General features: G+C 43.4%; 1 protein-coding gene across 5 annotated transcripts in view; it reads right to left on the reverse strand.

Moving 5' to 3' along the window:
- Window positions 1-25,069, reverse strand: part of CGNL1 (cingulin like 1) — a 204,895-nt gene that overhangs the window by 92,369 nt on the left and 87,457 nt on the right. For 4 of the 5 annotated variants that reach the window (XM_057543464.1, XM_057543465.1, XM_057543466.1 and 1 more), the window contains 5 exons: window positions 7,183-8,767; window positions 6,302-6,396; window positions 3,948-4,053; window positions 835-936; window positions 154-302 (listed from right to left, as the gene is read on the reverse strand). In XM_057543464.1, the coding sequence (XP_057399447.1) occupies window positions 154-302; window positions 835-936; window positions 3,948-4,053; window positions 6,302-6,396; window positions 7,183-8,751 (2,021 nt within the window). In that variant the 5' untranslated portion in view covers window positions 8,752-8,767. Of the gene's footprint in view, window positions 1-153; window positions 303-834; window positions 937-3,947; window positions 4,054-6,301; window positions 6,397-7,182; window positions 8,768-10,705; window positions 10,726-25,069 lie in introns of those variants that run through there. The other variant, XM_057543468.1, reaches the window with a different exon arrangement.

A 25,069-nucleotide genomic window follows, 5' to 3' on the forward strand; every position in this document is an offset into this window, starting at 1 on the left:
TAGCCCCCGCTCGCTGCAACTAGAGAAAGCGCGCATGCAGCAATGAACACCCAATCCAGCCAAAAATTAATTAATTAATTAAAAAAAAAAAAAGTGTCTGGCTCCATTGTTGCAGGAAACCAGGAAGGGCACAGGCTCTGGGCCAGAACTTACTCCTCCAGGTGTCTCCGGAGCTCCCCTTCACTTCCCTCCAGCCGCCGCTGCAGCTCGGCATTCTCTTCTACCTTGCTTTCATGTTGACTTTGGAGTGCTTCTAAGTTTGCTTTCACTCTGTCTCTCTCTTCTTTGATGTTCTGCTGATTCTAATAAGAATATGTGATGTTAAAGCACCTCCACCGTACATTAATGTCATCCCACTGAAGCCTCCTTCTAATCTCTGATGGACTCCATGCCCCTGCACTTAGATTATTAAACAACTTGATGGAACTATGTAATAAAGGCATGGGAGTTCGCATCTAGAAAGAACACTAAACACTTAATGAATTGTAATACTTCTAAAAGAGAAACACAAACACAGCTAAATCACATTCTGCTCTTTCTATTACTTAGTCCAGATGTTTTATATACATTTAGTTTCCAATTTGCCTGTCTGAATCCAACAGCGTTTCTATTACTCTGTCAAAGCCAACATTCTCTATGTGCTTTGGTTACTTAAAAAAAAAGTTCTTTGGGCAGCAGGAACTAAATATACAGGAATTTGCTCAGCAATGGGAAGAATGTTTCTTTTGGGAAAAAAATTTGTTTTCACTTCATTTGGGCAACCCAAGGTACTTAAAATATTCTTTATCAATCAAGACGGAACAGAATAAAATAGCATAAAGAAAAATCAGATACCTTGACTTCTAGTTGAAGCTGTCTCTGAAGTTCAGCCACTTCTGTGGTCAACTTATTTTTCTGTTCCAAGAGATCTCTGACTTCAGATGAAGAATTAGAAGCCTACGATTAATTGCAAAAATATCCTAAGTTAAATGTTCAAGATGCTTTATTTTTTTCTTGCATGAACATTAACAACAGGATGACACTCTCAAAAGGATTCGGCTAAAATCCTACAGCAAAGTGGTTAGAAAACTACAACTAAAAGGGAGGGGAAAAGGTAAAAGCAGAAATCAAAACCAGAAAAGGCAGTGTCTTGGCTCTCAGGCACCTGAATCCAGGTGTGAGTCATGCATGAACTTAGAATGAGGTACTTCCGGGCTTCCCTGGTGGCGCAGTGGTTGAGAATCTGCCTGCTAATGCGGGAGACACGGGTTCGAGCCCTGGTCTGGGAAGATCCCACATGCCACGGAGCAGCTGGGCCCGTGAGCCACAGCTGCTGAGCCTGCGCGTCTGGAGCCTGTGCCCCGCAACGGGAGGGGCCGCGATAGTGAAAGGCCCGTGCACCGCGATGAAGAGCGGTCCCCGCACCGCGATGAAGAGTGGCCCCCACTTGCCGCAACTAGAGAAAGCCCTCGCACGAACCGAAGATCCAGCACAGCCAAAAATAAATAAATAAATAAATAAAATTAAAAAAAAAAAAAAAAAAAAAAATGAGGTACTTCCTCATCTACTCCTATGAAGCAGACCAGAAACCAACAGTCAACAGAAACACAGCACTTCCAATTTTCTTAGGCAAAATGAGAACAATCTATCTTAGAAATGTAAATCTAACCCAAGGAGGGAAATTGTAGATTGTTCTTTCCCAAACAAAAACTGCCTGCTTCATGGCTTTCCAATATGGTCTTAGCCCATTAAGGGAGAGGGTTCTCTTGCACGAAATCACTTAACTGCCACCAAAATATAAAACTCCAAAACCTTTGCCAGCAAATAATCAGATTCATAAAGCGAGAGAGGAGGGGAGTAGAAAAATGTGGGCAATTAAGCAGTCACGGCACTGTCATCAGAGCCAGAAGTCTAAGAGCCTAAGTTCATCGTCTCATCATCTCTGGCTTGATTAAGAAGCAGCAGCTGCTTAACTGGTCTCCCGTCCTCTGATCTTACCTCTCTCCAAAAACTACAAAGAAATGAATTTTTATAAATACGACACTACTCGTTGCTGTTTAAAGTCCATCAGTGGAAGCCTATCACCTTTGGCCTGAAATGAAAATTGACATGATCTACAAGGTCCTGCCTACCTGGTGCCTGGTCCCCATATCCCAGCTCTCTTCTCCAGCTACACTACATTACCTCTAGTCCCCTAAACATGGCAAGCACACACCTCTTTATAGTTTATGTTTTTTGTTCTGTTCCCTCTACCTAGAATGCTCTCCCTTCCCCTCTCTGGGAGAATTCTATGATCTCTTGAGACATCATTAGTGTTATCAACTCCAGAAGGGCTACCCCAACTTCCCCAGTTTAGGCTGGATACCCTAGTCTGGAACCACAATGACAATCTTAACATCAAGACCAAAGGATGCGGGCTTCCCTGGTGGCGCAGTGGTTGAGAATCTGCCTGCTAATGCAGGGGACACGGGTTCGAGCCCTGGTCTGGGAAGATCCCACATGCCGCGGAGCGACTAAGCCCGTGAGCCACAATTGCTGAGCCTGCGCGTCTGGAGCCTGTGCTCCGCAACGGGAGAGGCCACGATAGTGAGAGGCCCGCGCACCGCGATGAAGAGTGGTCCCCGCTTGCTGCAACTAGAGAAAGCCCTCACACAGAAACGAAGACCCAACACAGCCATAAATAAATAAATAAATAAATAAATAAAATTAAAAAAAAAAAAAAAGACCAAAGGATGCATTCTCCAGGAGAATATGCAGGTTAATGCAAAGCAACAGTAATGGTGATGATTTGGATTTAAGAGATTTAGCAAAAAAAAATCCTAACCCAATTTAAAAACCTGTGTAGAGTTCCTGAAACCTGCCTATAAGCAAGGTGTATAATTTAAAGGTTCCCCAGTGGGAACTGTGTGTGTGTGCATATATAAAAATATTTTATATATTTATAAATATAATATAAATACATAATATATAATAATAAAATACATCTATATAAAGATATATAATAAAATGCGCTTATATATTTTAAATATTATTTCTACGGATAAATTGAAAAATGTTTTTATTTGATGCCAGAGCAGCAGTCATGGGTTAACTGAGTGTAAGGGGAATACGGAACAGTAGAGAAAAAAGGGTAGTTGATGCCTATAAATATCCTTTATTCATATGTTTCCAAAGTTAAAAAAGAAGCAATAGACCAACTCCCTGTTACCTGCCTCTGGGTATCTTCTTTCCTTCCAGTGCAGAAATCCCCCCAGAAGGCAAAAGGAAAGATGCCCAAGCAAGAAATGCGGCATTCAAGGTGGCATAGAATTGAGGGACAAGATTTTAGTCGTCCCTCTTAAATGCTGCTTCCTTTCATGGCACAAGGTATGTCTAGCATATAGTACATGTTCATCAAATAGGGGATGAGTCCTCCTTTAACAAAAAATCTCCAAGTCCCAACTAAAATTCAGTACAATAAATTAAACAGGCAGTTTTTTTAAAAAAGAATTTAGCCCCACTCTACTCCTTCCTTTCCCTTCGGCCCACGCTGGTCAGCCCACCAGTCTCTCTTCCATATTCTCTAGTTTGATTCTCTTATTTCTTAGTCTCTGAAGTTTGAGAACTTGGGTCCACGCCCGTTCATACTTACTTTTCAAACCTGCCTACGATGACACTAGGGCTCTCCATCCCATGCTTCATTTCATTCTTCCTATTCTTCTTTTCCCTTTCTAAATCGTACCACCTATTGTTTCCTCCTGTTATATTTTATAGATTTATTTTTAAATAAAATTTCTTAAAACCTTTCTAGAAAAAAGGCAGGGTGCAAATCAGCAATATTTAAAACATGCTGTTCCATCTTCGGTACTGCTTACTACTCAGGAAACTTCCCACTAACTACTGTAACCAGAAGTACAGACTGAGGAAAGCCATTTGTTTGCCAGGTTCCACGTGAAATGCCCTCTACAAAATACAGCGCTCCGCCTTACTTGAGTATTTCCTTGCGCACTCCCTGCTGCTCGAGACCTCAACGTCTGGATTTTCTCAAAGACCAGGTTGACCTTCCTCTTAGTAGCATCATCATTATCGGTGCTTCTGGAAAAAAAAAAACAATGAGGGCACAACCGTTGGCCTCAGACTATTCTATGTGCCACGACACACAAACAGCAAGCCCTTTAAGAAGATAAATCGCAAGAGGCGTGAATTAATTAAGGCTGCAGACACAACCAGTGTGAGGAGGGCAGGATAGACGGTGTATTTTTCTCCAAACAAATTGTTCAGTGTTACCACCCGATTTGGGAGAGGGGTTCCCATTTCCAAACATGTGCAAGAGACACAAGCACATTCGAAATAAGCTTGGAGATAACATCCAATAAAAATTTAGTAATTTGTTGCTTGCCTGATTCAAATGACGTATATTCACTTCAACAAGGAATCTCTCCTGTATGTGTGTCACACTAGGAATGATCCACCGTGATCTTAACTTGTTTTAGCCTTTGTTTAAAAAAATAAATCCCCCAAGCCAAGGTTGTCAACACAGCTGCCCTTTGTCTAGACTTTCATAGGTAATGGTCAGATAAAGTTCTATTAAGGACTACCCACACCTTCTATCACACATACCTGGCACTTAGGAAAAAAAAAAATTTTTTTTTTAAATGGAGGGGTATCTCTCCCCTTATTTTCTTTTTTTTTTTTAATTAATTAATTAATTATATTTTATTTATGGCTGTGTTGGGTCTTCGTTTCTGTGAGAGGGCTTTCTCTAGTTGCGGCAAGCGGGGGCCACTCTTCATCACGGTGCGCGGGCCTCTCACTATCGCGGCCTCTCTTGTTGCGGAGCACGGGCTCCAGACGCGCAGGCTCAGTAATTGTGGCTCACGGGCCTAGTTGCTCCGCGGCACGTGGGATCTTCCCAGACCAGGGCTCGAACCCGTGTCCCCTGCACCGGCAAGCAGATTCTCAACCACTGCGCCACCAGGGAAGCCCTCTCCCCTTATTTTCTTTCTTTCTTTTTTTTAAAAATTTATTTATTTTATTCATTTATTTTTGGCTGCGTTGGCTCTTTGTTGCTGCACGCAGGCTTTCTCTAGCTGCAGTGAGCGGGGGCTCCTCTTCGTTTTGGAGCACCAGCTTCTCATTGTGGTGGCTTCTCTTGTTGCGGAGCACGGGCTCTTAGGCGCGCAGGCTTCAGTAGTTGTGGCTCGCGGGCTCTAGAGCACAGGCTCAGTAGCTGTGGCACACGGGCTTAGTTGCTCCACAGCATGTGGGATCTTCCCGGACCAGGACTCGAACCCGTGTCCCCTGCATTGGCAGGTGGATTCTTAACCACTGGCGCCACCAGGGAAGCCCAGGGAAAAAAATTTTTAAGTAAGTTTCCTTAAATAGGTGCCTCCCACTAAAGTCTGTCTCACCAGTCTCTCAATAAATCATGGGCCAAAAAAATAAAAGAATGTAGAGAAAGAATTTTAAATGTTAGAAGTTCTTCTACCTTAATCTTCTCATGGTAAAACCCTTCACAGAAAGACACGAATAATTAGTTCTTAGCTAGAAGAATCTCTTTACTTTTTCTTTTTTTTCAAAAGAGTCCCTATCTTATATTTTGAATGATTCCGTCAGCTCTATATTACTGACAGAAAATTGTAAGGCACTGTATAAAACTATGAAGTGTTCTGATACCAATGAGTATCTGCCAAGTGACTTTCAGTCATATCAGACTATAAAGCTTTTCTTCTTTTTAATCATATCTGATGAGAGAACTGAAACAGAAACTTCAAATTCCTGGCCTAGAATTCCAGCTCAGTTGGTATCTAAGTAAGGACTGAAAACCAGATTATTCAAACTCATCCTCCTAGATAAGTGGAAAGCACTGCTTTTAAATGACTCATACATGCTTTAAAAATAATGGAAGCAGGGGCTCCCGGCCAATGTCAACTCTGGGGAGGGGAGGAGGTATTTTATTTGTAACTTCTAATAAGGGACGATCGATTATCCCTGTGTGCGTACGGACAAACTCAAGGCGACGACAGACTCAGTTCAAAACTGAATAGTAGACATTCTTCCTATCTTTGAATTTGTTTCTGAAACAGTAAAGAATCATTTTAAAAAACACATTCATTTTTAACTTTTAAAGTAGGATGTTCTTCCCCACACTTCCTTCCCCTCCTCTTCACCCTCCTCCACCCAAGACTTAAATGCTGTTATGACAACTCCAGCCATGGAGTCTGCACCCTGAAATGGCTCACCCAGGGCAGGAAGGGAGGGTAAAACACAAGGTCTCAGAAAAGAAAATTAAGAGGCCCACCAGGAAGGACAATACTTTGCTCCTTGAAGGAAAATCACTAACCCTTCTTTGAGGTAATTGTAAAGTATCTGCTTGGCCGTCTCCTCATTGGTTTGCTGAGTGAGTTCTTGCTGGCCTTTTAACAGATCTGGTGTGGCCTGGAACACAATGTCTGTTATTAGATCACAGGATGACGCTTCCAAGAAAAAGGCACAAGCCCACAGCAGAAGCTTCCAAACACATTCCTGCTTCCCAGAAAGGATTCCTCAGGTAAGGATGCTCATTACAACTGGTTCCACCACTTAGCACCTCTGTAACCTTGGGCAAGTTACTTAACTTTTCCTCACCTCAATTTTCTCGCCTGTAAGTAGAAGTTAATAGTACCTACCTTCACAGGGTTGGTGCGATCCTATAATACATAACAAAGAGTGCCTGGCACTTACCAACCTTAGTATCATTTTTATCATTATTATTTTTTTACTGTTACTACCAAAACACTAACTGGACCACTTAAATAAATTCCATCACTTCAGGATAAACCTAAATTAGGATTAACCTAATTTCTCAGACAGAAATTAATCCAGTCACTCAATGTCATGAGGAAAATTAATACATCTAAATAAACCTAAGGACGGAGCCTCTTGTTTTGGAAACAAATTCTGCATACTTTCAGATTTTACACATACACGAAAAGAAAAATCGAGCCTCTCTACAGTGTTTGACAAGTTACTTTACAAACAAGAACACAACAGGAATCTAATGGTACTTGAATTTACTTAGAAAACCAAGTGATTAGCAGTAGGTCATAATCTACTGCTAGGGGGAAAACTCTAAAAAATATTACTGATTCAAGATGGTGCAATTACTGACTCAGGATGGAAGATATGTATTCCTACAGCCAGGATGTATTGATAGATCACTCAGAAGGAACAAACCAGTATTACCTGAGTATTTGAGGTGGAAGTAAATGTCTTCACAGAAATCCTCTTGGTACCTGAGTCCGGGGAAGTTGCTAGCGCCCGATTCTGTAACATCAACGTAGCGGTGGCTGTTTTGATTTCCTCCCCCTTCTTAGTCTGTGCTGGGAGGGAGGATGTGCGCCGGGTCGGACTTTCCTGACCACCTTTGTTTTCTGGAACTTTCCCATCTTTGTTCTGCAGGGGCGGCCTGGGCTGGGCTCCCTGCAGCCTGGCGAAGGCGCGCCCTCCGCCCTGCCTCCCCCGGTGCTCCTGCGCCTGCGCCCTCTGCGGGCACACCTGCGACGGCCGCAGCAGGTGTTCGCTGGACTTGCCCAGGTTCCTGCTGAATTCGGTCAGGTACTCCGAGTTCCCTTGGAGACCGAAAGGAAATGCACTATCCACGCTTCGGGACCTTTTCCTGTCTTCTGGGTTGATCCTGTTTCGCTTCCCAGACCTGCCTCTTCTCTGCAGCCCAGGTTTTTGGTCAAATTTTTCAATTAACTGATCCACGCCAGGAATCGACCCCGTATCAATATCCCGTCCAGTTCCGGGCAAGAAGGGGATATACCTTCTGTTTTCATGACGGTTCACATTGTCGGCATGGATGGCACATTCTTGGTCATCGAGTAAAAATCTGTACAAAGAGTTGGCCGAAGTGGGAGTTGTGGACGATGAGGAGGATCTCCGGGACCGGGCTCCGTCCGGCACGGGCCCGGCTGAGTCCTGGCGCCGGAACGGAAGCACGTCGGGCCTGGTTTTCTTGGCTTCCGGGTGGTTGGGTAGGGGCCTCCCGCTAGGGGCAAGGGCCTCCTCTGCCAGCCCCTCCTTGCTGCAGCTCTGAACGTTCACGCACACCGAGGTCTGCTTCTTGGGGTCGTCGATGACCACGGAGCTGCACAGTCGAATGGCCGTCACGCTGGATCTGGCCGGGTCTTCCGAGGGAGGTCTGGTCAGCTGGGAATGGCTAGGTTTGGGCGAGCAAGTCCAAGCCTTCTTACTGTTGGTCCCTTCTTCTGCGAAACCTTTTAGCCAATTACTCTCAGGAGGCTGGTGATTTTGTAAGTTCAACTCATTCTTTTCGGGATCATAGGGCTGTAAAAGCTCTGGATGCCTCTGAAAGTTCAGCACGGGGGATGGCTTCATCGCTTCGCCTTTGTGATCTAGAACTCCATTCTTGCCCTCAAAGAGAGAGGGCTGTTTCAGGTTTCTTACTGGGCCGGGTGGGGCATATGGGTTTTCGGGCAGCTGCAGTTCTTCTGCACTGTCCTCCTCGAGCACAGATCCATTGCTGGAATGGAGAGGCAGGTTACTTGTCACTGGAGACGGAAATGATGGCCCGTCTTCAGGAAAAGACGTGCCTGCCAGACACCGCTCTGTGTTATTGAGGACGATGTAGGGGTGGCCATCAATCCCCTGGACCCGAATACTGACACCGTAGGAGCCTGCCTTAGCGTGCTGGGAATTCCTTGATTTTTTGGTTTCATCACTTGCGAGTCTCAGATGGACACCGTATTCCTGCTGCACATGTTGATATTCACCGAAATACAGCTCCATGGTTCACTGTTGTTCACTACCAGGGAAAATTGGGGTAAAAAGAGGACATTAAGTTAAAATTACATCTGTTTAAATGAAGATTATGAGGGAAGACTTCAAAGTTCAGGGAAAACCAAACACTTTAAAGAGCAAGGACACTTCAGAACCAAATGCTCGTCCAAACAGGCCTTTCTGGATGCCTGTGGGTCCACGTGACCATGGTGTTTGTCAACACTGAGCTTGAACCCTGGCCTTAGGGTAGATGACTGGCCAAATGACCTGACGCCTTTGGTAGAGCTTAATTATTCTGTTTCTAGCTGACAGGCTGTGCTGGTTGCCTTGTTTTTTCCTTAGTTCATTTCCTCACCCTTTATGCTATTTATTTTTAACCAATAGGATGTTCCAGTTTACCAGCATTTGAGAACAAGGTACTTTTCCAAGAAAATAATTAAGAGCTAAGGCGTTCTGATGCTCACCATTTTTCTTTTTTTCTAAACTGTTAATTTTCTTGTCAAAACCCTTTCAAGCTTCTTTATGCACAACCCTGCTTTGAAATCTTTATCATTATTTATTTGGCTATAGTGTTTAAAACATTTTTACTTTAAGGAAGCAGTTGTTTGTGAGACCGACAATGAGAGTAAGTGATTAAAAATAGCTTTCAATTTTTTTTTTTAACCAAAAAGTTCAAGTTGGGACTTCCCTGGTGGCGCAGCGGTTAAGAATCCACCTGCCAATGCAGGGGACACAGGTTCGATCCCTGGTCAGGGAAGATCCCACATGCCATGGAGCAACTAAGCCCGTGCACCACAACTACTGAGCCTGTGCTCTAGAGCCCGCGAGCCACAACTACTAAGCCCACCCGCCACAACTACTGAAGCCCGTGCGCCTAGAGGCCGTGCTCCGCAACAAGAGAAGCCACCGCAGTGAGAAGCACGTGCACCACAACGAACAGAAGCCCACGCTCGCCGCAACTAGAGAAAGCCGCGCAGCAACTAAGACTCAACATGGCCAAAAATAAATAAATAATTTTTTTTTAAATTGAAAAAAAAATCATTAAAAAAAACAGTTCAAGTAACTTAAGGACCTGAAAAATTTTATGAAAAACCTGAAGACTTGGGGCTGTTTATTTTGTGATGGGTCCTAATACCAAGAATCACTGCCTTCACCCGTTCTGGTGTGTGGCCATCCTGTCAGAGATGGCATACATATCACCAAGCAGGCTGTCCAAGCCACCCCACACTCTGAGGTTCTCTCACCAGAAATTCACTTCTGTCATTCTGAAAAACTCCAATAGCCACAGAGATGCAAGAAGAACAGAAACAACTGGTCACAGAAAACAGCTGTCTCATTTCTTTCACTGTTAGCAGACTTTTTGAGTTTCCTTTCTATTCTGGAGTCAATCTGGTAGCATATTTTCCAAGAAAATCATCTATTTGATCCATATTTTCAAATTTATTTGCACAGAATTTTGCAACGTATAAATCATTTCATCTCCTCTATTTCTATTTCTCATTATCTAGTTTTATCTGAGCTTTCTTCACCTATTTCTTGATTATGCAGGTAAAATATGTCTACATATTTTTTTAAATTGTTGTTCCCCTAAAGAACTAGCTCTCAGATTTATCATTTTTAAAAATTTTCTAATTTATTGAGGTCTAGTTTGATCATTATTTCTGCTTCCCTTTATTGTTTCCAATTTCTTTTTTTTTGAATTTTTGAATTTTAAAAAAATTTTTTATACAGCAGGTTCTTATTAGTTATCTATTTTATGCATATTAGTGTATACATGTCAATCCCAATCTCCCAATTCATCCCACCACCACCCCACACACACTTTCCCCCTTAGGGTCCATAAGTTTTTTTCTCTACATCTGTGTCTCTATTTCTGCCTTGCAAACCAGTTCATCCATACCTTTTTCTAGATTCCACATATATGCATTAATATACGATATTTGTTTTTCTCTTTATGACTTACTTCACTCGGTATGACAGTCTGTAGGTCCATCCATGTCATGTTTCCAATTTCTTGACTTGCATGCTTCATTTGTTTATTTTCATTCTTTTATTACAGTCCATAAATTGTGATATGTGACTGTCAGTTAGGAATTGCATTGGTTCCTAACAAACAGACCCACAATAGCAACGTAAGAGTTAGGATATTTTTCCCCCAGAGATAGGAAGTCCAGAGCTGGAATGGATGCCAGGATATTTTTGAGGAACACCTCTTTTTATGTTTCTACTCATCTAGTTTTAGCATGTATTAGACACCTTATGATTACAAGATAGCTGATCCAGCATCACATATACCAGATGGGGCAACCTTCTTTTTAAGGAGCTTTCTTGGAAGCCCCACCCACCAATAATCCCTTGCATCTTATTGGTGAGAACTTAATCTTATGGCCACCCCCACCTACAAGAAAGGGTTGGGAAATACATGTTTTTTTAAGCTGGTCATTGACACTCTCAAAATCAATGTTCTGTTGGTGAAAAGAGAGAAGAGAATGGACATTGGGAAGGCAGCCAGTAGTTTCCACCACAGAAATGTTTCTATTATTATTTTCTAGATAGTTTCAATGTGTGGTTTTGATTTCTTTGACTCAAGAGTTGTTTTTGAGAAAGTTTTTGCATATCCGGTATGTTTGCTATGCTGTTTTGGCTTGGAGGGTCTTTATTTCTGTTATGTTGTTAATTTCTATTTGCATTGTATTATGGTCAGAAAATGAAGTCACAGGAATTCCCTGGCAGTCCAGTGGTTAGGACTCCGCGCTTTCACTGCTGAGGGCATGGGTTCAATTCCTGGTCAGGGAACTAAGATCCCGCAAGCTGCATGGTGCGGCCAAAAAAAAAAGAGAGAGAAAGAAAGAAATGAAGTCACTATTATTTCTTTCTTTTTCAATGTATTGAGGTTTCTTTTGTGGGCAAATATACAGATAATTTTTGTCCATGTTTAATGGGTGCTGGATGTAGTTTCTGTTTTAAGGGATGGCATTCAAAAAACATCCATTAATATGCCCTTACCGATTATTTAGTTCAGTTATAGCACATCCTCACTTATTTTGTCTTTCTAATTTGTCTTGGGCTTTCCTGGATACATTCATCTCCTACAACTAGCTTGGTGCTATCAGTTTGCTTGGTGATTATTCTTTTAAATGTAAATCATGTTAGACATCATCACCTCCCATTTTACAGATAGGAACAACTCGGAGAGATACAGTCATCTGCAATATTCATCATCTCACCGATTCCAATGATTGATTTCATAATGTCTACTTTCACTTGCATCAGCATTATACTAACATTTTAAAATAATTTAACTTTTAATCAGAATAAAACAAGATAAGATGAAAACCTGTACTCTCCAGCTTCCCATCCCCAATCCTGATCACATGCCTCAGAGGAAACCAACTGCAAATTGCAGCTGTTTCTTCTAGTACTTACCTCTATGTTGCTGAGTGATATGCCTAGCTGCAATTTATCATTTTTACCTATGGTAGATGACACACACATACATATGAATTTCTCATTCTGCTAGCTTCCCAAGAATAAAATCAAGAGCCAGTTGTGTTTACATTATTGTGATTATATAAATACTGTTCACTGAAGCGCTAGATTGTAGACTCTGGCCATCTTTTCTCTCTTCCATAACTTTAACTTTTCTAGAGGCAGTAACTGCTATTTTTAGCTTGTCTTGTTTTCTATATACCTACCCTTAAATATCTTCATCAGCTATATGACATCTGTTAGATGCTTACCAGTATTAATTTCCAGATGATCAAAATATCAGGTAATCTGGTGGTCTTTTTCCGTGGTGACCTCCCTTGCAAACTTCCACCCTCCAGCCCTATATTAGGGTCTGGTTGCTCTCTTCCCTTTGTGCTACATTGTTTCCCAAGTTTGGTGTCTTCCTCTCTCTTAGTTTACCCAATTGGTCTGAGGGAGCACGGGTCCAGTAACTTTTAAAGGTCCAAGGGAGAAAAATTTTGAGTCCTTGTATTTTGAAAAATATCTTCATTCTGCGCTTACGTTTGAATGATAGTCTAGCTGTATTTAGAATCCAGGTTAGAAGTATCTTTCCCTCAGATTTTAAAGTATTACTCTGTTACCTTCTAACTTCCAGGGATGCTATTAAGAATTCTGGTGCTATTATGATATCCTGTCCTCTGTGTACGCCCCGTTTATTTTTCTCTGAAAGTTTTTAGGACCTTTTCCTTGTCCTTGGTGTTCTGAAATTTCACGATGACATTCCCCAGTGAGGATTTTATTAAATTGGCCACTTTTATAAAACATGAGCACTTAATATATTCCTTCAATTTGGAAATTCCCTTTAGCTCTATGAAATGTCCTGGTATTATCTCTGTGATAATGTTTAGAAAACCATTTTATTTTGTTCTTGGTGTTTGCATCTAACATATTAGTAATGTTGAATCTTCTAGACTGAATTTCAATTTTTCATATTTCTTTTCTCATCTACTCAACTCCATCGTTTTTGTTCTAATTTTTGAGAGATACTTGAAAATAAAAAATTTGAGGATGTATTTAATTTTTAATTTCCACTTTTCCTTTATTCTTCTCTAATTGTTTTTCTTTTTAAGTTCTATTTTGGACATGAAAACAGCTTCTCTCTCTGACGATATTATACTATAACTTTTTTTCAGAAAAATGCAATTTCTCTGCTGTCCGCAACATCTCCATCTTCCGCAAGGTTTCTCTTTTCTGGTTTGTTTGGGTCCCTGTCTTTCATGTTGAAAGCCTTCCTAATATGACTTGGATCTTTGGCTGCCTGATCCTATTTAAGAGGGAAGTAGTAAAAGCAGATTGGAGGATCTGTATATGTGCAAAGGAGTTATTAGCTGGTAAACTTCAAGTTATGTGGGGCGAAGAGTGCCAAGCTTTCCACTGAGGGACCCGCACATTTCAGTGTCTGGGAGCATTCTTCTCTGGAGCTGTTTGATTTCCCAAGAAAAGAATCCTCCAATCCACTACTGAGGCTGCGGCGGGGTTGGCTGCTTGTCTATGGGACAGGGCAGGGGAGGAGCAGGGAGGTCACAACTCAAATTCAGTCCCTGTTTTCAGTCACCCACACCCGCTTCCAAAATCATTCCAGTTCAGTTTCCCCAGAGAAGAGAACTCCAGTCTACTGCTGGGGGCGGGGAGGGGGCAGGGGCAGGTGGGTGCCCAGATATCCAGGGCACAGAGGAGACGCTGGAGGTCTAACTGCTCCAGTTCTCAAGGCACCTAAATAATTCCCTAGACGTTGGCCCCTCACCCTGACTTCCACAGTAACTGATGCCTTCCCACTTCTGAGCTGCTCAACAGCTCTGCAGGAAAATCACCTCATTTGTATACTGCAAGCGCCTCAGGTTGAAGCATCTCTCACCCCGCTAATTACCACTACATCTGCTTCAGCGCTCTCCTCCGCTAAGTCTCCACTGCCGTTCTTTGTCTTTGGAGATTTAATTTTTATTCCTTTACTGTCTTCTGAGTGGGATTTTTGAAAAGGAGACACGTAGTTTCTCTAGCTGGACGAGACTAATAATATTTATAAAACACTTCAATCCTAGAACAAGAACAGCAAACGCGCCTTAGATGAAACAACGTACAAAGGCCTTCAAGACCGCAATGTCCGGGTGTGTCTTGATCCCTCTTTTCCGAGCAGCACTGGCATGTTTTATTCTGCACCTCTAGCAGAGTCCATACGCATTAAAATGTATAACAAATATCATTTTTAACAGAAGAGCTTCTGTACAAATTTATTCACTGTGATGTTTTTTAAAATATTTACTAAATGAGGTCATTTTACTCACCCATAATCTCTTACACCGACTCTGACTTTTCTATGAAAACATTTCTCCTAATATTTATTAATAAAATTCTTCTCTAGGGTTTTATAGTCCTTTTCATTAGTTGCTGCTACTACAGTCAACACTAATTACATTTCAATCTTTGAGTAAGGCCACCTTGGTTTGTTACATTCTTAGCTCCCTGTTTGCAAATTAATCCGCATATGTGAATTTCATGAAATGTCCACAATTTACATTTCCTTGACAACAAACCTCAATCTAGTATTTTCATGGAATGACATTTCTCAGCTGGGCACTGGTGTCATAAGCAAATGTGGGTTTCCTTCCCAATCACAGTGTAAACACTGAACTAATGAATCGATTTAAGGACAGCTGTTCTCTGTCTTCAGCCACCAGGCCACGTCACCATCCTAATGTACTCCACGGGCACACTTGTTCAATCGGGGACTAAGCCCAACCGAGGACTTACATAATTTGGCAGTAAACGCTGACCAATTGCCAGGATGTAACATTGTGGCACTTGGCAAATAAAAGAGGTGTTTTGGAGTGGAAATAATGCTTTTGGGAAAGACTGCTAAATGATGATAATTGCTTTAGTTAGCGAGATCAACGAGTGTGTTTATGCATAAGGACAAAGAGCTTAGCACTTGTAAGAACTATGAACATATGCCAGATAGAAACATTTCCTCTCTGGGCCATCACATGTTATCAGCTGAGTCTGGAGATTAGTCACAATGCCAGGCCACACCTCCCACCTCACCACTCTTAACTCCCAGTGGCACCTCCGGCCCTGAAAACACATTCACCAGCAATTCCAGAGGCCCTCATGGCTACTGCAGACATGCAGCCAGACAATGAGAAACCTTCCCACCATGCTTTGTCCTTCTTCCTGGGGACAGCAGTCCCCGCCGGCCAGGCCCAAGCACCCAGCACAGCACCTGGCATGGGGCAGGGACTCTGTGTATGGATGTCTGCTTGGAATGAATAATTCTATTTGATCATACAAGTCATTTAAGAGAGCATCTAAAGCAGGGACGGGGAGCTGATGAGGCTTGGTGCAGTCCTGAGCTTGATTCCAGGAAATAAGAAGTGAGCCACAAACCAAAAAATAATGTCCCCTGTGTGGGGTATGGTGACCATCTCGTTCAGAGGGAAGCCACTGCCGGTCTGATGATACACACAACACCTCTGAAGAGTGGACAAAACGTTCACTCCTAAAGGACTTGCTTGTAGGACTAGTGGGAAGGCATGAATTTTGTGCTGGAATATCCGCATTAGACCCTCAACTACATAAAAGTGAAAAATAGAGTGTGGAACATCCAACGTTAGCAAAATGTGTACTGATTTTTCAACGTATTCCTAAACATGACAGAAAGAGGCAGCTTTACCTAAACTAAGCTTTATTTTCTTCCTATTTCTTTCCTCCTATCTATCCGTCCATCCATCCATTCTGTAGGGGAAAAAAAAAAAAAAGGACACTGACCAAACTTTTAAGATTTCAAAGGAAATGTCTCACATACAGTCAGACCTTCAGAATTCCCTGGGAAAACAATTTCAAAGATAAACTTTGAGGCTTGAAAACGACAGCAGAGTTGCTGTCTACTTTACACAGTTCAGTATGGTTTGAATCTCTTTAAATGAGCATGATGACCAAAACTTTTCTACTTGGGGGGAAAAAAATTAAATTTTTAATATTGAGTGGTGCAGCTTCCCCCAGAACTCACCTTGCACAAAAAGGAGGGTGGCAAAGAGAAAAGAAAAGCCAGTAAGAAAGTTCCTTTTATCCTAGGGTTGGAGACCTTGGAGAATCAACCAGGAGTTTGAAGATCAGGGGGTCACGGGGCCGGGGACTAAGGACCTTGACTATGCTCAGATTGGAGTGCAGGCACCAAGCTGGCCTCCCTGGGATCCTCACCCCGTCTTTGAAGTGTGTCCCTCTGCTGTCCCCATGGATGGTCTCCTACCACGTCAATCTCTGCTCCACTTTTGTCAGTTTTGATCCCACTCCTCTTTTATATTCCCCACTTTACCTTTAAAATTCAGTGATTGATATTTTGTATTCCACAAGGTCTCTAAAAAAAAAAATCAGAATGCATGCCCAAAAAATGTTTCAGAAATGTTATACGTCCTTCACCTCTTGACCCTGAAATGATTTCTAAAAGTTCTCCCACCAATGCAGAGCTGAGACACAAAAGTTTGCAATTCTGAAGACCAGTAATGGAGAGCACACCCAGGTACACGGGCCAGAAACGTGTCTAATGCTGCACTCAGATCAAATTCCAGCTCTGGCTTAACATCTCTGAGAGTTTTCCTATCTCTAAAGTCAGATTATTAATGATGACTTCACAAGGTGCTTGGGAAAATTAAATCATAGTTTGTATGCTAAATGAAATAGGAAATAAGTGAAAAAAAAATTCCATGTGGCATTTATGGCCACAAGAAATCTGACTTTGATCATAAAATGTTTTTAAATATTTCTGAGGCAGAGGCTAAAAACCCCACTGGTTAACCAAACAGCATTAAGCACCAGCATCCTGAAATAATTTATTGACTAATTAAGAAACCAGAGGGTTGAGAATCTAAAATACAGTGCTGTGTCCAGAATGGAAATTTGATAAATAGTTGTTGACTGAATAAATGAACGTCTTTATGCTGCCAGGTCCACAGAAAAGTTCTTAACCAGACATAACAGACCCATGACATTTGTGCTATAGTTTCCATATGGAGCCTGAGCCTAAAACGTATCAACACAGGGTCTTCACTGCATTTTTATGTCCAAATCTAACTTCAGAAGCCTCCTCAACACCACACCTGTGCGGTCACTGCCCATCGATCAGTGTAGACACAATATAAATCCATTTGCCATCCCTGACATATGCTCTGATACTCACCTAAACCCACCTACACTGAAGCCAAAATGTCTAAGAACTAAATCGCCTCCAAAACTCCGGGGGTAGTTCCCTGACTTCTCAGTCCTGTCACTCATTAAACTATAGTCAACTCTGAGCCCTGACAAGCTCTTCAAACACATACCTTAAGATCAGGTTCACATTACTGACATGAACACAATGCTATCAGGCCACCAAGAAGAAGGGAACATTTTTGCGGGTACCTGACCAAGAGAAGCCTCTGTCCTCACACTGTTTTGTTTTGTTTTTTACCACGTTCACTTTCAATTTCTTTCCATCAGTAAAAAACTATCTCCCTTCAGCTATGAAGATCCTCTCCTGCAGGCTCACCCACTCCAGAAGTTTCTAACGCCTATGGCACACAGTCAGCGCCGCACAGCTCAGCAAGGCTCGCCAGTGCCAGCTCTTTTGTAGACGGGTTTTGTCCCCAAAACGACGTCTCAAGTTTTTTCAGCCAGTTCTGAGTCAGGCGTGCACATCACCCCCGCACGGTACCAGGCAAGCGCAGGGTGCTTGCCTTGTATCATCTTGTCTGGTCGGATCCTTGCAGCCCCACCTGTGAGGGATTCTACTTTCTCCCCGTTAGAGATGTGAAAGATTGCCCCCACGGTCTCACACCTGGCTCGGGGGCAGCATCGGGATTTAGCCCCAGACCTTCCGTCCGGAGACCTGAGCTCTTTCTTGAGCAGGGACCACATTTCATGTTCCTGCCGTCCCACAGTATCTGGTAGTTATCCTGATGTGGTCATTGGATGGCTATGGACCAAAACACGTCACCGTGTCCCGCCGCACTGGCACGCTAGCAAAGCAGCCCCCTGTCTGTCAGAGCGCAGCAGACGGGTCACTCCTCAGAGAAGCCTTCCTCTTCGCCACATTCCCAGCACCCAGAACAGCGTCCCACATGTAGCAGGCGCTGAATACGTAAATGGATGGATGCACTAATAAAACCATGTGCGATGCACGTGGCTCGGAATCCCTTTTTAAAATCTGAACAATGAAAACAAAACAGTCAAGGCTTTCCATAACAAATCCCCATGCCCATCCTTCTAGTGTGCCTACTACCTCCAACTGGAATATGTATCACTGTTTAAAACACTAGACTCTGATTGCCAGCATCACTGGGGCTTTTCTTCCCACCGCCAGCGGCCACGTTCACAAGGGGTGTGTGTTCCAAAAGTAGAAGATAGGTCCTGGGGTTATGAAGCGTCTCCTAAGGGGAGTAAAGGAACACTGTGGAATTCCAACAATGCCAGCTGTAACAAGCCCCATTCCTGGAACCTCCTCAAAGAGGATTTCTGCAAAGTGAATTCCAGAGCTAAACATCCTCCCTTGGAAGATATGTTACACCCTCTGCAAAGTATCTCTTCTTGGTCACTCAAAAAAAGATCAAACCAGGAAAATCTGTCCATCTTTGTCCTCATCAGGGAAGAGATTGAGGGAGTTGGCATCATGAGCAAACTTGGCCAAATGATTACAAAATCCAGAGTCCCCGGGAGGGGTCCAAGGCATCCCTGCGCGCATCCATTCACAAACCACCCAACCTCATAAGTGTATCAGTCAGTTGTTCCCATGAGACCCAGAAAGGCTACGATGTAAATGACAGATGGCTGGAATTGTCCAGAGACACCTACTGAATATCATATAGTGTGACTATTAAAATTAAAAGAAAAAAAAATGATACTGTATAGTCGTCCAAAATATTAAAAAATAAAATTAAAATAAGCCTTCTAAAATAGAAACCTGGCAGATTCCCACATGTCAACTCAGGCTGTCTGTTGTTCAAGACAGTTATTATCCCAAAGTTTGATGACACCAGGGATTTTGTTCCCCACTGTAATCTTCCTCCCCAGAATTCTCCTCGGTGGGCAGCAGGGGAAGTGGGACCCTCCCAGACGCCGAAGTCACCCCAACCATGCAGCCTCGTGTTCTCACCAGTTACTCAAGTGGCTGAAGAGCTGACTGTGCTTTCAGATATTCTGCACATTTCCGAGGCCCATGGCTCCCTCTCGCCTTTCCTAAAGCACTCCCACCCCGTCCCCTCCTTCATATTCTGCTGTTTGTCTTCTGCCCTAGTCTCCGCGGTTTCACAGTTCCACATTGCTGGGCTCGCCCGTAAGTATGAGAGCTTCAGGTTCTATCTGGAAGTTGCTATGGTCTGAATGTCTGTCCTCCCAAAATCCATATGTTGGAATCCTAACACACACACTCCCACCCGCCCCCAGCATGATGCTATTAGGAAGTGGGGCCTTTGGAAGATGTTTAGATTATGAGGATAGATCCCTTATGAATGGGACCAGTGGCCTTATAAAACAGACACCACACCCACCCCCAACCCAGAGATCTCTAGTCTCTTCCACCACGTGAGGACCAGCAAGAGGGCACCAGCTACGAACCAGGAAGAGGGCGTCACCAGAACACCACATGCTGCCACCTTGATCTTGGACTTCCCAGCCTCCAGAACTATAAGAAATAAGCTTCCGTTGTTTATAAGCCACCCAGGCTATGGTATTTTATTAGAGCAGCCCAAAGGGCCTAAGACACAAGTGATCAGGATATAAACAAACACATATACACAAATAAGATACATATGGGATGGCCACTCACTTCTCCTTACAGCAAGAATCTGTCTCCCTCTTGGGCCCCATTTCCCAAGTGCAGAATCCCTTCTGCTCTGGTCTCCAGGAGCCGGGGGACGGCAGAAAGACCTGGAGAAACATTAGAGTTGGGAGCTTCTCCTGCATACCTTCCTAAGCCAGACCCTGGCATTGGTGGGTAAAAGCCATCAACTCCATTATCTTTATTTCCTATTTAAATATCTTTATTTGATACAGATGTCTCCAGTAAGGAAGTTTCACAGTTCATGATGTTTTTCAATACTCAGAAATTGAATCAGTAATCAGAAAACTGAAGTTTCAGTTATGTAAACAAAGTATTATATATTTTAGCTTTTAGGGTTTGTATGTATATTCTTTTGTATTCATATGAATATAGATATTTTAAAATTTCTCTCTTGGAGGCATGCTACAATTTAATGGCCCACTCAGAGCGTATACTATCCTTGTTTTGTCAAAAATAGCTTTTCACAAGCACTTTGAGAAGTTAAGACCTATTCCTAGGTGTCCCTGTCCTCAGCTGCATCTTTAATACTGATTAATTCCTATTTTAGTCTTTCACATGCTTGTATAATGTACAGATGCCTTTAAAGAAAAAAAATGCTGAAAGAACCTTTCTGTTCACTAAATGTACAAATACAAAACTATTATGGTTCTTATGATACCACAAAATCAAAACAAATCTGCACCTTAAATACAAATACGATTTAAAAAACCAGTACCATTCAACTTCACAACATGAACTTAAAATGCAGGATCATGTAAATTTTGCTGAAACTAAAATCACCATATGTGCTGTGAACAGGAAGACAGCCTCCACCGCAGGGCAGAAACCGTCCTTTTTGGAGGCTGCCCCAGAAACACCGGCGCTTCGCGCAGTATGATGGCCTCACTTATATGCCCACTCCATCTCAGTTCTTTCCCAAGAGTTCATGACACTTAAAATACTATAATATTACCTGAAACCTAAACCATTATAAACATGGCATTGGAATGGGTGGTGGTGACCAGTGGCCATCCAGCTCATTCAGGATATGCTGATACTAATATTTTATTTAATCACTAACGAGTTCCTACTGAGAGCTTATTGCTATGCTAGACCCTCTCCTACAGCAGTTCCGTGCAGAGACAAGGCCCCCCCATAGACCTACACTCTGTCGGGGGGAGAGAGATAAGCAAGTAATCCACAGTGATGCGTGCCATGAAGAAAACGGAGCAGGGTGAGGAGAGAGCAAGGTGGTGGTGGTGAAGGTCCATCTGAGATACAGTGGCCAAGGGCGGCCTCTCTGAGAAGGGAACATTTGATTTGAAAGAGAGGAAGAGATCCCTGTAAGTCATGTGACAGCCAGGCAGAGAGAACGGCAAGTTAGAGCCACGGAGGAAGGGATGTGCTGGGCTCGTGCGAGAATCAGCACGAAAGCCATCTTGGCCAGAACACAGGTGGAGACACGCAGGGGAGGGAGGGGAGGGCAGAGCAGTCAGCAGGAGCCAAACCTTGGGGGTCTGTGGGCCTCAGTAAGACGCTGGGTCTTATCCCAAGTGGGTGAGAAGTCACCGATAAGACTCAAGACGTAATTCAAAGCCAGGGGCCGGTTGAGCTCAGCTAGGAAGTAACGCAGGTAGAGAAGATGGGGACAGAGCTCAGAGCCTGGCTGCACAGGGCGCCCTGTGGACCAGGAGTAACAGCATCACCTGGGAGCTTGTTAGAAATGCAAAATCTCAGGCCCCGCCCCAGACCCGGTGAATCCTCATCTGCATTTAACAAGAGCCACAGGAGGGTCTAGGCCCTGGCAGGAGTCAAGAAGAAGGGAAGGAGCAGGCAAAGACAACAGAGAAGGAGCAGCCAGTGGGACAGGAGGAGACCAGGAGAGTGTGGTGGCCTGGGAGCCAAGAGAGGCTGGTGTTTAAAGAAGCAAGGACTTCCCTGGTGGCACAGTGGTTAAGAATCTGCCTGCCAATGCAGGGACACAGGTTCGAGCCCTGGTCCGGGAAGCTCCCACATGCCATTGAGCAACTAAGCCCGCGTGCCACAACTCTAGAGCCTGCGCTCTAGAGCCCATGAGACACAACTACTGAGCCTGCGTGCTGCAACTACTGAAGTCCGTGTGCCTAGAGCCTGTGCTCCACAACAAGAGAAGCCACCGCAATGAGAAGCCCACGCACCGCAACGAAGACCCAACACAGCCAAAAATAAATAAATAAATAAATAAATTTTTTAAAAAAAGAAGCAAGGAGTGCTCAGATAAGCCAAACACTGCTGACAAGCCGAGGGCAACCCCGATGGAGATTAAAGATGACCTCGACAAGAACTTTGTCACTGGAGTGGAAGGCATGGGAGCCCAACCAGAGTGGGCTAACTAGAGAATGGAGTAAGACAACTCTTTCAAGGAGTGTTAATTACCACAGAAATTAAAATACAAAAATAAAAGGCAGTCATGGAAAACGGAAATGCCTCCCTTGCTCACCCCCAACTCTCCCTTTCACCCCAGGATGAAATCTCTGCTGTGTTGGTTTAATCTCCCCCAAGGATGTGTTTGCAGTCGGGGCAGGAGGCAGGGGTGCAAATAAAAAACGCATAACCTGGCATTTATGCTCAAAGAATTCTAAGCCAGACCTTACCTAATTTTATGGAATGTGACTTTTTTCCCTCCCTCTGGCAGTTGCCTATTATCCTGAGTTGCAGCTGAATCTCTAAGGGTGTGCCAAGAGCAGCTGAAGAGGTATGGTCTGCGTTTAATGAACACCAAATGCAGAAGCGTATGGAAATTCCTCTCACCCTGAGAATGCCAGAAAAGACATTGAGAAAGAAACCAACGCAGAAAAAAAAGTCACTGCTTTTCCCTCTCCTCTCCAAAACCCCTTAACCTATCAAAGCTCACCCCCAGCCCATCCTACTTCTACTCCAGGTAGGGGGGAAGCTACACAGAATCACATTCTAAAGGTAGAAAGGCTTTCAGAGACCATTTAACATACCCCTAACTTCCATTTGATGAGCCACTTTCAAAGCTCCCTAGCTCCAAACTTTTGGACCCAAATCTCTGCTCAGGGATCATTCCCATGTCCATCATCACTTCTCCCAAGCCAGTAATACATAGCAGCAACTCCAGCTTACTTTCCTCCACCTACACCCAATACTGATGTTAGGTCCCAAAGCCCCTTCTTTGTCTTACTGCCCCACAACATGCAACATGGAGCAGTTCTTTAATGATAATGATGATGATGATGATGATGATGATGATGATGATGATGATGTAATTAACTCTTAAATACTCAGACTATGGGGACTTCCCTGGCGATCCAGTGGTTAGGACTCAGTGCTTCCAATGCAGGGGGCACGGATTCAATCTCTAGTCAGGGAACTAAGATCCCACATGCCGTGCGACACAGCCAAAAAACTTTTAAATTAAAAAATATATATATAAATACTCAGACTATGTACCAAGTACTCTTCTAAATGCTTATATATTGAACATGAACCTACTCTGAATGGTCATGTCCAAAACTAACCTCCAGACATTAGCCTAAATGTAGAACATTAACACGTACACTTTAATTTGGGTGGTTAACTGATGATCACACAGAAAAAAAGAGCAAAAAGAGAAAGTATTTAAACGTCTTAGTTTTCTCCGAGGGGCTCAAATTAGAACGGTTTTGTATTAAAAACCAAAGTGTAATTTGATCTCTCCAATGGGAGCGTCTCTGGGTCACAGCAGTGGAAATCATGGTGTCAAGCCCTAGATAAATTTACCCCGTACCCTTTAACTGTCCCGAGGGTGGCAGGAAGCAGACACTCGTATCAAAACAGGTGCCAAGTTGTGAAACAGAACAGGCAACAAAAGTAATTTTTTTAAAATCCTGGACATGGGGGGGAAAAGAAAAAGCACTACAAAGAAAAGAGGAAAAAATGAAGAGGAAAAGGAAGAAACACAACCGGGAGACAATGGAAGGAAGTCCTTCCCTGGAAGTTAAGGGTTTTTTAAAAAAAAATAGAGGGTCATACATTTCTCCCAAGCTTCAGGATTCTTTCTGTGTCCTATGCTAGTGACAGTTCCTATGACTTCTCTATTTGTATGAAGTGATTAGAGAGTTCTAGGGCAAAGATACAATGACCTGTCTAAAGAAGCTAAAAACCCACATTCAGCATCCCAGGGAAAAATATGCCTCAAGCAAGCTGAGGCTTTTAACTTAGAAACTTTAACAATCACTCACATCCACACTGCGATGTTATGGTGAACAAAGTGCTTCCACGTTCACAATCTCAGGCAGGACCTGCTACTGGCCCCAGTCTCCAAAGGAGCACACGATGCGGTACAGCCAACGGCACTGAACAGCTTGGACTGGATTCCAGCTCTGAACCATCCATGAGTGCACACTAAGACCCTTCTCAGAGTGCTTCCTGCTTTTAAAACCAGGTCCTCCTCTCACATGGGCTTAGTATGTTTGGGAAAAGGGGTTATGCTTTCCTCCAAGTAGCTGATTATAATCTTTCCCGAGAAGCATTCCTTTGATGCTAATGCTTGTTCTTGCCAAAAGTGTCCCATCAGATATCCTCAGACAACTCCAACAGACAGGCCTTACCCTGGAGCCCTCACATCTAAATGCACCATTAAGAACATTACCTGGAACCATCTCTGACCCCAGATGCACTGGAAGAAAGAGGGGTCCCTTTGTTGTTTAAAGGTAGAAAGGGAATCGGGGGAACTTTGTTTAAGAAAGAGCCCCTCAGGGGACTTCCTTGGCGGTCCAGTGGTTAAGATTCTGAGCTTCCACTGCAGGGGGCACGGGTTCGATCCCTAGTCAGGGAACTAAGATCCCGCATGCCACACAGTTCGGCCAAAAAAAAGAAAGAAAGAGCCCCTCAAGAGCCCAGGGATGCCTATCCTGTTTCTACATATAATGATGTGTTGGTCTGCTCAGGCTGTCATAACAAAAAACCATAGACTAGGGCTTCCCTGGTGGCGCAGTGGTTGAGAGTCTGCCTGCCAATGCAGGGGACACGGGTTTGAGCCCTGGTCTG

The sequence above is a fragment of the Balaenoptera acutorostrata genome, chromosome 3 (genome assembly GCF_949987535.1).
Source record: "Balaenoptera acutorostrata chromosome 3, mBalAcu1.1, whole genome shotgun sequence".
Taxonomy (NCBI): Eukaryota; Metazoa; Chordata; class Mammalia; order Artiodactyla; family Balaenopteridae; genus Balaenoptera; species Balaenoptera acutorostrata.